Here is a 14,841-nt window from a genome sequence, read left to right on the forward strand (position 1 = left end):
TAGCTCCTGTCTCTTTAAGTCCCCCCTCCCTGAAAAAAACAGTCTGCCAGCTGGACCACTCTATTGTGATTGGTCAACCGCTGCCAGTGTCAGATCTCGCTTACCTGCTTTTGTTGACATCACAATGATCAGCTGGACCGTATGAGGTGCTACAGGTTTTTCAGGATCAGTGTTTTTTTGTTGGGGAGACAAACTCCCTTTACCTAAGGTCTATCAATGGCCTTTTTACGTCGACTAAAACCCTATATAACAAATAAGAGAAAGAGGAAAAAAAGCATAATATGTTCACTTTAAAGGGCACAGATGCAGAGTTCTGACAGTTAAATTAATCCTTTAGTCCCTAAATGTTTATTGTGCTTGATGATACTTAAAAATGCTAGATAAGTTTGCACCTGAGACCTTTCTTGTTCACTACCAGAGTTAATAGAAAACCAAAGCTTCCTTATAATCGCTGCAGCAAGAAGTGTGAAATCTTCATAGTACTGGAAAATATTATAATGTGAAGGTCAACGTGTGTTGAAGTGCAGCTAATGCAATTTTGTTATTCCTACTCCAAAGACAAGGGGGTTTGCTTTCTGTCTCGGACGATAGTTAACATCTGTTTCCTCTTACCATCACAGTGAGTGTTTTATGTTAGTGAAAATCAGGAAACATTCTTATGGGCCATCATTGGAATGCACTGACATATTGTATTATTTAGAACAGGGCTTTTCAAAGTGTGGGGCACGCCTCCCCTAGGGGGTGCCAGAGTTATTCAGGGGGGGGGGGGGGGCGCAGTTGTGGTGATGTGAGGTGTTAAAAAAGAAAATGTGATGTGTTTAAAAAAAGCACAGATGTTTGAAATGTGTAAAAATGTGTGTGGAGTTGTTTATTTGCTCTCCGAGGGGGGGCTTACTCTCCCACAGTTTGAAAACCCCTGATTTAGATGCATGGGTTTGTACATAAGGAGGAAATGATGGCAAATAAGGGAACCTTCCTCTGCCAGGTGCTTGAATGTCATGGCAAAAATGTCTGTTGCTGTTGATGCAAATACAACAAGACACAGTAGAATATTGGACACGGTGAAGAAAAGAGCATGACTGTGCCCAGCTGTTGTATTTATTATTGATGGCATGTACAAGTGTCCCAATAAAACCTGCCAGGAACAAATAAATATATTTATGTCCCATAGAAGGAAGTTAATGTGAGTCATAGAGGTCCCTGAGTGCACAACACGTTTCTTTGGTTTAAGATAAAGGATAGCATAGATTCCTTTATTTATATATTGATAGCAGAATCAAAAATCTTGAAATATGATATCTTACATTATAAGAACATTTAAAAACAGGGGTGTTTTCCACTAATAATGCATTTTATTTTGTAATTAAATCAAACCACTGCAGAGAGATGTGCTGTAGACTAACCAAACTGACATGAACAGATTATTTCATAATGTTAAGTATGTTACGCATGTCTGTATTGTAGCATTTCTATCACCTCAGCATACTTAGTATTCCACTGACTCGCTATGATCATACCAACACGGGGTTTTTCAGCAATGTGGACGCATGGTACAGTGTTAGCAAGGTCAGCACTGATGGGAAAAATGCTTAGAGGCTTTTCTTCTGCTCACGGTGATAATGTACAGTACATCCACTACAAAGACCCGTGTTTCATCTTGGGAAAAAGGTCTTGCTTTGTCAGTTACATTCTAAAAGGAAGGAAAAGAAGTTATTTGATTTGTCACAACTAATATTGCCATCTTCTACTGCAACATATAATATGGAAAATTGGAATGGATGTTCTGTTGACTACCATTGCCTGTTTCTTTGGAAAATCTAACAATTAAATCTTTATTTGTGTAGCACTTATCTAAACATGGTTACAAAGTGCTTCACAAAATGGAAAAAAAAAATTATGAATAAAAATAAAAGGTATTCAATTCAGTTTAATTTTAGGCGACAAATCATAACATAATAAGGTCAAGACCTTAAAATGTATAGAGAAACCCAACAGCAACCCAAATACTACAAGAGCTAGTTTAGTTGTTTTGTTTCCTTTTTGTTGCATGTGTTTGTTTTTATATTGTAGCATCTCCTTTGGTACAATTATAACATAGGCATCGCAAATTCAAGTGGACAGACTATAAGACCTGGAAACTTTATATATGATGAAATGTTGCTGCTTTATGTCTGAGGGCCAACAAATGAAGGTATAATGGCATGAGGGGCAAAGTGGAGTTGCAGTGCAAGGGATCTGATCTTTAGATAAGGTGTATTGGGTGACTTGTGATAAGAGACATTCAAGGAGACTATGTGGACGCTTTGGAATCTATGTCAAGGAGGGGAACTGCGATGGCTTTGATGCTTGTGTAAAAGGACTTGGCAACTATTGACCTGGACTGGGGGAGTAACTTGAAAATTGATTTTTCTTTTTCTACGGTGAGGGACTCAGACAACTCTGAAGGTGCTGAAAACACACAGCTTTTCTAGGAAAAGGGCGAGGGCGGTACCTGACATCTCTGAAAACTGGGTGGAGGAATATGGCAAGTTCAAAACATGGGAGGAGAATCTGGCTTCTTTGAAGAAAAGGGGGAAGGGAGGTCTGACATGCCTGGAAGGGAAGTGGAGGAAATCCTGACATTTCTCAGCTGCGACTAAAAAAGAGCTCTCAGCTCCGTGGTTTATGCTGTTAAACTGTCTTTGAGAGGTCTGAAGGGGGGGGGGGGGGGGGTATACAGCACAGGTCTTTGAATGTCTGGAATACAGAGATCTGAATATGAAGAAGTTCTTAACCCTCCCAGAGACTATTTGTGTCATCTTTACCTCCAAACCCAGTTTATTCAGTACTAAGGGTTTAATCCATTTCGTAAATCAGTGTGTTGTCATTTATCACCTAAACTATAACAGTATTCAGACAAAATTTGGACCGAGAGTAGAGACGGTTATATTTCTACGAGGCTGCTTTGTCTGGATCTCAACCACTGACATCGCTAAGGAGACACTTAAAGCACTGAATTGTTTATATCTAATGACGCGCTTAAATCTATCCTCAGAGAGATGATAATGAGCTTCTCAGAGAGTCATGACTCATTAACAAACCAAATTAAAGTTGTTTTCCTCCTTTTGTGTTTGCCATCTGAGTTACTAACACCTCCATGCCCGTTGTTGCAAAAAAATTGACCTGTATTAAAAAAGCAGACAATCTCCCGCTACATTTTGGAAAACTCTGGAGAAAGTCCTGACCCAATTCTCTGGCGCTCTTTGGAGGTCATGTCTGAAAACAGCTTCAGTTGACAGAATGTATTCTTAGCAAGCAGTCCAACAAACATGAGGGAAACTCCTAGATAATATATCCAAGTTTGTATAGCTATGGATTAAAATCTGATTGTTTATCAGTTAATAATGAAGGTTCCTTCTGATCTGTTAAAATACTTAATCTACCTTTTTTTCTATTGGACTTATCTATCTGGCCAAGTCTTGCCTGGAAACAGATGTTGTTATTTAAATAATATGAATATAAAGTAAAATGAATAAATTCTCTCTATTGTGCAATCTGCTCACTCATTCCATCTCTCTCTCTCTGTTACCCAGATGAGTTCAAGTCCTTCCTGAAGAGGTTGCCCTCCACTCACTTCCTGCCCATCAGCAGTGTGCATCTCCTGTGGGGCAGCGACTGGGACCTGCAAGCCAGATACAGGCTGCTCCAGAGTTCCTTGGAGATTCAGCGGCTCAAGATCCAGCGCACCGCCCGCAAGCTTTTTGGCCTGAGCATCCGTTGTCACCACAACCCCAACCACCAGATGCCTAGGGAGAGGTGGGTAGAAATACGACCTGCACCTCATGGTGGAAATGTGATGAGGATTTATTTAGCAACAAAAACCAAGGGTGCTGTTGGTGATATTTTGGGATATTAGCTTTTGTGTTGTAAAGGGGTGATATCTTCTCTGAGGCGATGTTGGGGTTTTATATTGATTGTTACTTTATGAAGCATGAACAGTAAGGATGTCATCTATTATACATTTCAACTTATGGGTCTGTTGTTTCTGTCCATCAAGTCAACTTAGTGCTGAGGCTTGCACATGCCCAAAGCACTCTTGCTCACTCTTGTATTTCACGTTGCAGTCTAAAAAGAAAATGTTGCTGTGGGAGTTTTCTTGATAGGTCATTGCACACATCTGTCACCACCCACTGCAGTTGCAGCTTAAGAGCCCTGCTGCAGATGTACCCTGGTGTCAGCACTGCCTGAAAAGCCTGGAAATTCCCCATCTACTCTTACGAGATTAGAAACAAAAATCAGAATACACCTTGCAAAATATGCAAAGGTCCTTGCTTCCAACTGGAACACCTTTAAAACGGTGCAATGTAGGGTATGCCACCATATTAATGGAATCAGAATCTGTAAAATATTAATTTGAGTGTTCTGAGAATGAGCAACTGTCACCGGTCAGAAAAGGAGGAGCACACACACGCTTGTGTGTGAGAGTTGGCAAAGGTTTGTTCTGAAGTGTTATCAAAAAGCCACAGTATGCACTCCCTCTTTCATGAAGTACACATCAAGGGTGCCTGATGGCACTGGAAATAAGAGCGGCATGTTTATTTGCTTGCTTGTGAGAGACAGTTTTGCATCGGATGGTGGATTTATTTGTTTTCATCACCTCTGTGTGCATGTGAATACACTGTGCATACAAGCCTGAGTGGGAATAAGTGGTCTATAGCTCTGCAGGGGTTCCTAGATAATGTTTTCTCCACTATACAGATACTCGCTTGTTTTTTGAAATGAGTATAACTTGGTGTACAAAATATCAATTTGTGGCTCCCAGAGGCTCATGAAACCCCAGTTATGTCTTGTTGGATGAGAGCTAATGGTAATCTGCTCAGTATTTAACTGCATTGTAGGGGTTACGATGTTAAAAGGGTTTCCCACTCATGTCATCAGTCAGTAATGCAATCATTCCATTACTGCTTACCTGCCTCTCCCCTTGTCCCTGATTCAAGAGAAAATGCACCCCCACTCCCAGTGCCAACAGGGACCCCAGCCCTCACCTCTCCACTGGGCAGTCTATAAGAGCTGATCACAGGATGAGGGAATTGAAGCAAAGCTGAAGGCCCATAAAGCATCAGCCCAAGTCTTTTCAAGGTGTGTGCCAAACACCTCAGGGAGGCCTTCCAGCACATTTTCAACCTGTCAGTGAGACTGCAGAGTGGGCTGATGATGCTGTGAAAACCATCTTTCCTGGCCCCAGTGGCCAAGAATGGGCACACCAGGGTTCTAAGTGACAGCAGGCCAGATCCCTCATGAGAGCCCATTTGGATCCCCTCCAGTTCATACATCAAGCTGACAATGGGTAGGATGGCGTTGTCACCCACATGCTATTATGTGCATACTCCCACTTGGAGAGTCTCTGTGAGAATCGTGTTCACTGACTTAGTGGCTTTAACACCGTTCAGGCTCTTCTACTGGGAGGAATCCTCAGAGCTGTGTATGTTGAAGCTCCAGGGGTCACTTGGATCGCAGCTTAGCTCGCTGACTTAAACCAGTTTTTCACACTATGCAACTCAGATCAACATGTGGGAAACACAGTAGCTCCCAAGGGTTTCTACTATCTTCTTCTAACATTTACATGTCATAGACTTCAGTGCCATTCAGAATGATGCTATCTCCAGATGTTCCCTGGAAACCTGGTGATATTGCTGTGCATTTGAGGGCGGAAGGATAAATACGTGGGTGAGATGAGCAATCAAAGTAGATTAGACAGATGATATACTAATGGCAGATGATTCATCATCCAATCATCCTCCAATATATTAACATCAATCAGTTTTTGTACGCATGCAAACAGAGTACACTAGAACTTGATACTTTTGAAAAAAGCTGATACTTTCTCAAAGGGATGCGGCTGCTCCGTGGCACAACAGGGGGTCAACATAGTATTTTGCAATGTGCTGGAAAGGTCATAAGAATTGCTTTTGCTTGGTTGCTTTGACAACCTAGTTGAGAAAAGGTAAGTCATGGAGGTGAGCTTAGACTCACAGGAATGTTTTTGTGTGATTTATTTAATATGAGTCCCCTAGAAGCTCCTTAATAAACCATTTCATCCATGCACACACTGTCAGGTATAACTGTGAATATAAGTAATGGTAAATTCCTAACCAATTAATAATAGAATTACCAATAGATAAATTGTAATACCAATATAATAATATTAATGATAATAATGTATTCCCAGGACAACTGGTCCTCTTAAGTCTCATATTATTTTCTAGATGCAGCTTTAGCAGGGCATCCATATTATGCCACTCATAGCAGGTTTTAGTTTAATTAAATTAAGAAACAAGGGGAAGTTGCTTATTACTGAGTGCAATTATTATGATGTAAACTGGTGCAATCAAGTTATACTTATCCAAAAAAGATTTTAAGTATTAAATCACGTTGCCCCCTCACCGCTGCATATTAAATAAGTTCAGTCAATAAACATATATACATCAGCTAATGAAAGACGGGCACCTGATGCATTGTCCATACTGACAAATACGATTTCTCTCGCTTTACCTCAGCACTAGGTATCCATTCATTAAAACGCATTGTAAATTCTTGTTGTGAGCACTCACTGCAATAAGTGTGTGGAAACTTAATACGTGAACTATATTGGATTTGCTCTTGCATTTCCTGAAATCAGTATAGCAGCTCGCTTCAAGAAGAATGAACATAGCAGTTTGTCTTTGGTATAAATGATTAATAGTGACAGATATGAAGTAGCATCACTCCCAGCCAAGTCATTTGCATCCATTAATTATTCATGTTCAAAGTCAAGCATATTTACAAATATGAGTGTACCCTCCATATGATTAACTACTTTGCCCTAATTTATATTGATTTTGACATGGCACTGTTTATGTTTAGCATTAAAATCCTTACTTTTTCTAACAATCTTTGCTTATACATATTTGTATTCACCCTTACACTATAGCTATCCTCACATGTACAATCGTTAAGGATAAGGATCCTTCTTTTTCTGTTTTCTTCTAATGGTAGCTGCTCTTTTCATCTTATCTTTTCCTTGCGACTCAATGAGAAGGAGCTATGATGCATGTTATAGGAAAACCAGGGCTGTTTGGTACCCCATTACAAACAAAGAGTGAAAACAAACAGCTTCCATTCCAGCGTGTTTTCATTAAATTTCCTATGGCAAATCTAAGCTAAGCCATTGTATTTGATAACAAATACAGCAAAATAAAACTGTCTGCATGGTGCAATCAAATAGCTTATTGAAGGAGGCATTTATTTGATAAAATATGTTTTAGCTCGATATTTCAGAATGGATATGTCAGCAGTTAGAGGAGGGGTCATAATGACTGGGCCTGTGTCCAATAATGAGTAGCTAATAAAAAATAATGGGAATAGTTCTAACTTTGAGGCACCTGTTAAAAGAATCTGTTATGTGCCTTTTCAGTGATTTATTTTTTAAATTATTTTCAATCTCCTGAATTATTTAGGTTTCAGTTAGTCACTCACAAACAAGATTGTGGTTGGCCAACAGATCCATCCATCCATCCATTTTTCGGCTGCTTGCCCACGTTCGGGACACGGTGCCAGCAGGTCAAGCAAAGCAGTCCAGGCGTCCCTATCCCTAGCAGCAGCCCCCTTTGGGGGACCCCCAGGCATTTCTAGGCCAGATGAGATATATAATCTCTCCAGCATGGGTCTACCCTGAGGCCTCCGAACAGTTGAATGTGCTTGGAAGACCTCCAGTGGAAGGCGCCTAGAAGGCATCCTAATCACATGCCCCAACCACCTCTTTTGACATGAAAAAGCAGCAGCTCTACACGGAATCACTCTCAGTCTGGCCTCTCCCCTAAAACTAATTTACCTTGTAACAGGTAGAACCAAACCAAAGGCCAAACTAAATGTGGAAAGGTTGCTGGCAGGGCTGAGAGAGAGCCTTGCTGAAGGCTGGGACTACTGTGTCCTCGGGAACACTAAGCCTATGTGCTCCAGATCTGATTTATGTTATCAGTACCAACAGCTGAAAAATAATAATAAAGTCTAATGCATGTTTGTTGCCACCACAGGCATATAAAGTTCAGTTGTGAGGAAGAACAAGGGTGTGTCTCAACTTGAGAGAGGAAGTTTTTGTTTTACCATGGATGTAAAATGATTGCTTACTCTCTCAGAGAATATCATGACAGCACCCATGAACAAGCTGTGCTAAAGCAAACCAACTAGAAAGTATAAGAATAGCAAGTAATGGCAAGCGGCTGCTCCGCCTCCCTTGTGGCTGATCAAAACTAAACTGCAAAAGATGGCGAGTGGTGTGTTCACATTTCCCCTGAAAAACAATAATAATCACAGTTATGATGGTAAAAGATATTGTTGGCAGTGCTACCATTTGAATGTTTCACCAGGGTATATAGTAAACCCAGTATACTGGCAGGCCTCTACTTGGTAGCTACTCATATATTCATGCTGGGGAAAGATAACAGGATCCAGCCATCTCTCTGAAGACACTCTGGACCAAACTGCAGCACTGCAATGTGAAGTAAAATCAAAAAATACAGGCCTGCACCAGGAGATTAAGACATTTCATCACGTAGGAAGAGCCACAAGCAGATATCAGCACACTAGTGCACACAAGCAAACAAGTACTAGAAATAGCAGGTCCACGCAAAGGTACAGTATATATCAAGTCTGCAATTGAACAAACAAGAGGGGAAATCAGAGGGTGACTGCTTGCAATGTTGAAAAGATAACATGGACCTGTGGCAAGAGTGCAAGCAAATATATGACTAATTTAAGGCAAAGACAAAGTCTGGCAACAGTTTATAGTTCAAGTCTTGTGCTTTTGGCATGAGACAGAAGACTTCAAGCTGTTTTAGTCTGCAATGTCACGTTGGGAACAAATATGTCAAACAAAAGCCAAAGCATACAACCAAGATGCAGCTCTTTCTATCTGATAAAGTATTTGGCGTGTAGAATAAAAGCCGGATTGATAATAACTCTACAGACAATTGCACTCAGAGGACACTCAAAGAAGGTATTCACAAAGATAAAAAACACACTTTAATCGATGAAGTACTTAAAGAAAAAGAAACCGAACTCTCAGACAAAAGATTAAATTAGATTTAAAATCACACCACTATTTCTCATTCATTAGATTTAATATAGAGAGAAATGTTCCTCTCCAGACTGAATGCACATACTTTGATTCACAGACAAAACTAAACTTTTGACTCTTGATAACCATCAGTTTTGCCAGTGAGAGGGTTGGAAATGTGAACCACACTAAATTAAGTAAATGGCTACAAGACAATTAGAGAAATTACAATTCATCTATGGGAGATAATGATCTTATATCCAGATACATTCTTCAGAATCTATCAAGGATTCGTTTTTTTATTTAATTTTTCCAAATCACTGGATAAGAATGTATTCATGCTGCAAATAATATGCAGCAGTTCAGTGATTATATTTCTGTTACTCTGCTGGATATATTTAATTTGGCATTCTGGTGTTTATGCCAGTGTGTATGTAAATAAAAAAGGACAAAAAAGGAACATACCTGGAAAGGGATGTAACATTGCAAGGTAAAAAATATTCCCTTTAGTAAAATCATTAAATTATAAGTAAGAAAATTCCCCTTTTCTCTCAGATTTACTTAAAAATAAAACAATCCTCAGAAATTGAATGTTTTTGACTTAATCAAATTGGAATACTTTGCTGTATGATTTAATACTTCTTATTTTAGCCTAGAATATATGTTTGACTGGGCGATCTCCTGAATGCAGAGCAGATTTATTGCAGAGATGAGGGTTCTGGCAGACGAAGGCTGAGGCTATAGAGCAAATGGCGTCTTTTTGCAGGACGGAGCCAAAGATGGCTGAGCTGTGAGTGGGACTGGATGGCGGACCAGTCAGCTGGGGAATGAGCAGAGCAGGCGATGGAGGCTGGGCAGTGAGCGGGGTTGAGTACTGACCAGCAGGAGGATGTGTTGGGCAGCAGACTGACGAGGCAGGGGGTTGAGTGAAGCTGGGGATGGGTTGAGATGAACTGGTTACGGAGAGGGTCGCTGTGTGCTGGGCATGACGGGAAGAGTCAAACATGGGATGATCTCGGAGCTCAGGGATGTAACAGCAATATCATTGAAACTGCCTATTACAATACATTTTCTTGTGTATTTATGACTCAGATATTCATGTTTTTTGTAAATTTGTGTTTTCTTGTAAATCTACTTTCAAAAGAAGAAGTGGTCTTGTATAAAGTCGCTGAATTTTATAGCCTTGAATTCCTGTTTGTTTTTATGACTAGAAGAACATTCCTTTTTTAACCCAAACCACAATCCTTTTCTCAACCTAACCAAGGATTTTACCAGCCTAACACTGATCAAGTTTTGTGCTGAGACCATGATCAAGGGTCTGACACAACTGCTGCTGTAGAAACATGTCTATGGGTTGTATCTGTCATTTGATTTGCTCCAAATTGTATTTTAATGGAATTGCTCTGTTAGTCAATCTTCTTCCTCATCATGTTTCAGCTCTAAATAGATTTCTAGCCATTCATTACTTATTTGTTAATGTGCTTTGTGAGAGGTAGTATTTACATACACACAAATGAAGGTCTTGTGAATGTGTGGGAATATGGGATCATGGAAACTACAGCACACCTTTCATTTACCCCCACATTGTGAATCCAGGATAAAACAATGTGCTTCCATTGTCCTCTATAGGTGATCTGTTCTGGGCTCATTCTGGGTGTAGCTTGAGGGCTCAGTGGCCTGCTGAGAATGCAATGTCATCCATCATAGTTAATGCTTAGGTTCATTAACATGTCAAGCTAACCTTGACCATCCCTCTCCCCTGAAAAAATCAGGATTCCAAATTAATCTCCTATAGTCAGAAAAGAAGTTCCAATACTGTCAGGATGACAAGAAAATATGCCTTAGGGGAAATGAAGAGACATGATAAGAATAACAAGTAATGCCTTCCACTTGAGTGAAATAACACAACTCCTCTCTTGAAGGGAAGAAATTACCCTATTCCCCATCCTGACTAGATGTTTTTAACATACTGTGGTATGAAAAAGTAAGTGACCCCATTGAAATTACCTTCATTTACTGATAAATGTGTCTTTCAATGTGATTAGATCTTCATCAAAGTTACAAAATTGTGACTAATAACACACAGATCATCTTAAAATATTCAACGTGTAGGTTAGAAATAAATCTATTAACCCCTATCTTAATGACAAACTATAATAAGCTGTAGTCCTGGAGTCCTTTGTTTGTGCTACTTCATCAAAAACACACACACTTTGAGTTTGAAGAAGAATAATCTCCTGACGTGAATTAAAAAGCAGAGATCTCAGACTGCACGGTCAACAACTGTTGATTTATATGAAGCTGGAAAGAATTATAAAATCCTCTCGGGGATGATAGCTCTGTTTGAAAAACTGTGCAGAAATTGAGATGATATATTTTTGCGGCCACTTCCCCTAGAAGAGACTGTTGAGCTAAGAAAGACTCGAAGGAGAAGGATCAGTGTGGGGAAAAAAAATGAAGCCCAGAGAAATGTCAAGGCTCAAATGTCCTGGGTGAATTGGATATTTCATTACCCCAGAGTAAGGCCTTTGTATCTACATCATGAAGCAAGTCCTCCTCCACAGAGTCTGCCATGTTCCACCACCGTGCTTCTGCAGTAACACACGTCCTAGTCACTCAATCCCTGTTGATATGCAAATCATAGTGCATGGTTGTATGGTGTCCTTGGTGGGACATTATTGAAGCATCCACTTCTCTTCCAAAGGAATATACAAATAAAAAGACATGACATGAATGCCAGAGGTTTGCCTAAGTGCACCTTCACACTCACAAATGCTTCTGGGAGAATATTTTGTGAACAGAACGAACGAATAGGACCATATGTGTGGAGTGGGGTAAAAAGGGAACTGCATACCAATATGCAAACATCATTCCATCATGATTCGGAGCTGCTTTGCTGCCTCCGGGCTTGAACAGGTAAAATTAATTCTCAAGTTCAAGTTATTAAGATATCTGACATCTAACAAGACATTGACAGTGTACCTCTCCACCAGTTAAAGCATAATGAAAGCTGTGTGATGCAGGAGGACCATGACTGTTAGGATGACAGAAAATCCTTCTGTTGCAGCCCAGACCTAAACCTATAATAGAGATGCTGTGGAACGACTTTGTTTCTGCCACACATCTAAAAAGTATGGACCTGAAGCTGTTCTATAAGAAGAATGATCCAAAATACCTCTAATCGTGTTGCAGGGCTTGTCTACAGCCACTGGAAGCAGGTGTTTGAGGAGACTGATGCTGAAGGGTGTTCGATCTTTTATTTTTTCAAAAGGGATCACTTATTTTTTCTACCAGCACAATGGCTGGGGTCAATAAAGACAAAATTGTATAATGATCTGTGTGATTAGCTTGTATGTATGTATCGTATGGGCACATAATGCAGAAAACCAGTTACTTCTTAAGGGTGTTTATCAATCTATGTATCTATCCCTGCCACTGGTAAACAATAAATCTTTTATTTTCATTTTCTTGACAGCGGTGTTGATTAATTTCAGTATGGTTAAGACGCCTTATTAACACTGGAAGATAATACAGCAAAATTAAAACAAAACTTCCACTGTGATAATTAACCTGTCACAAGCTGTTCATCACATAGTCACAAATGAATGAAAATCCTCTGGGAAAAAAACACAAAACACCACAGTAAGCTATGAAACATTTAACAGCAATAATGTATGTATGTTCCATGTATCAATTCAAACCATATAATTAAATTGTCAATTATATCCATTGTTTTTTCATTTGTGTCTTTCTAGGTCTGTGATGCAGTGGCTCAACAGGGTTCAGTCCTTCCTCTACTGTAATGAGAACGGGTTCTGGGGGACCTTCCTGGAAAGCCAAAGGACATGCGTGTGCCACACAGGCGTCACCCTGTGCCTGAGACCCATCCCGTGTGTCATAGGCGGCAACAACAGCTGTGCTATGTGCAGCCTGGCCAACATCTCACAATGTGGCTCCTGCAACAAGGGTTACAAGTTGTACCGTGGCCGATGTGAGCCCCAGAATGTGGACTCAGAGCGCAGCGAGCAGTTCATCAGCTTTGAAACGGATTTGGACTTTCAGGACCTGGAACTCAAATACCTGTTGCAGAAAATGGATTCACGACTGTACATTCACACTACTTTCATCAGTAATGAGATCCGCCTGGAGACATTCTTTGACCCTCGATGGCGTAAGCGCATGTCTCTGACTCTGAAAAGTAACAAAAACAGGATGGACTACCTCCACATGATAATCGGCCTATCAATGAAGATCTGCCAGATGCGAAATAGCAGTATTGATCCCATGTTCTTTGTATACGTCAACCCATTCAGTGGCAGTCACTCAGAAGGCTGGAGCATGCCCTTTGGTGAACACGGCTACCCACGCTGGGAAAAGGTACGACTGCAGAACTCCCAGTGCTTCAACTGGACTCTCCTGCTGGGCAACAGGTGGAAGACCTTCTTTGAGACGGTGCACATCTACCTGCGTAGCCGTGCTAAGATCCCGACTGGCCTACGCAATGACACAGGTCAGGGTCCGGTGGATCTTGCAGACCCTAACAAACGGCAGATCTACATCAAGATATCTGATATCCAAGTTTTCGGCTACAGCCTGCGTTTTAATGCCGACCTGCTCCGCAGTGCTGTGCAGCAGGTCAACCAGTCGTACACACAAGGAACTCAGTTCTACTCATCTTCATCTGTCATGCTCCTGCTCCTGGACATTAGGGATCGGATTAACCGCCTTGCCCCTCCATCTGCACCTGGCAAACCCCAGCTGGACCTGTTCTCTTGTATGCTGAAGCATCGGCTCAAGCTCAACAACAGCGAGATGATCCGGGTAAATCATGCCTTGGACATGTACAGCACAGAAATACTAAAACAGTCGGATCACCTGACTGCGAAACTCTGTTGAACATAATGACATGAACAGACAGACAGCAAACTCAACACAAACGCCCAACAAATGAACTATGAAGGGATATTAATCTTGATTTTCTTTTCTCTTTCTCATTTTTGGACCTTTTCTGCCTTTTGATGTAATATTAACTTTGTAAGCATAATTCTTAAAGAGAAAAAGGAAAAGGCAGTGATGAAAAGCATTTCAGGAAGATGAAGAAGATTCATGGAACAACTCTAAGGACTGTATCATATTTGTCCCAGCATGTCTGTCATTCCCTTAATGAACTATAAAGAGCGAGAGAAAAAAAAAAGAAATATAAAATTTATGTACTGGTGAAAAAGAGGCCTTGATTTTAGTCTGAGGGATCAAAGGTTATATCTGAAACTGCCATTCTTTACTGAGGAAAAAAAAAGAAAAAGAAAAACATTTTTAAAGGAATAATGACATAACACAAGGGCAGTCCAGATATCCTTTTATTTCAGCTAATGTGCAAAATATTTCCGACGGTTTAATATCAAAGATGTTTATACATTGTAAGGATTAAATAGCCCTAGTGAGTAAGTAGTCAACAAATTACTTATAGACTCTTTATTACATTTCAAACCCACAGTGAGTCTGCATTGCTCTTTGTGAGTTATGAGGCACTCTGTCATTGTTCTGACACATAAGGCACACAGCAGGGCAGTAATGGATAGTCATGTCAAATAACAAAAGCCAGCTGTTTATATATACATATATATGTGGGTGAATGTGTGCGTATGTGAGTGTGCAAGTGTGCGCATATTTTTTTTGGCTTGACGCTTATTGCTGTTCGTTAATTGAATGTGTCATTTGAGAGTGACTCCAGTCTAAGCTGAATCTCGCATTTGGATCGCTTCTTCCCG

The 14,841-nt window shown here is 40.4% G+C and overlaps 1 protein-coding gene across 2 annotated transcripts in view; it reads left to right on the forward strand.

Moving 5' to 3' along the window:
- The window catches only part of brinp1 (bone morphogenetic protein/retinoic acid inducible neural-specific 1), a 103,503-nt gene extending 89,176 nt beyond the window's left edge, over positions 1-14,327 (forward strand). For both annotated transcript variants that reach the window (XM_020082579.2, XM_069513849.1), the window contains exons 7-8: positions 3,573-3,795; positions 12,829-14,327. In XM_020082579.2, coding sequence (XP_019938138.1) covers positions 3,573-3,795; positions 12,829-13,969 — 1,364 coding nt within the window. In that variant the 3' untranslated portion in view covers positions 13,970-14,327. The remainder of the gene's footprint in view (positions 1-3,572; positions 3,796-12,828) is intronic.
- The last annotated feature ends 514 nt before the right edge of the window (positions 14,328-14,841 follow it).

Source organism: Paralichthys olivaceus, chromosome 18 (genome assembly GCF_024713975.1).
Source record: "Paralichthys olivaceus isolate ysfri-2021 chromosome 18, ASM2471397v2, whole genome shotgun sequence".
In the NCBI taxonomy this organism is placed as follows: Eukaryota; Metazoa; Chordata; class Actinopteri; order Pleuronectiformes; family Paralichthyidae; genus Paralichthys; species Paralichthys olivaceus.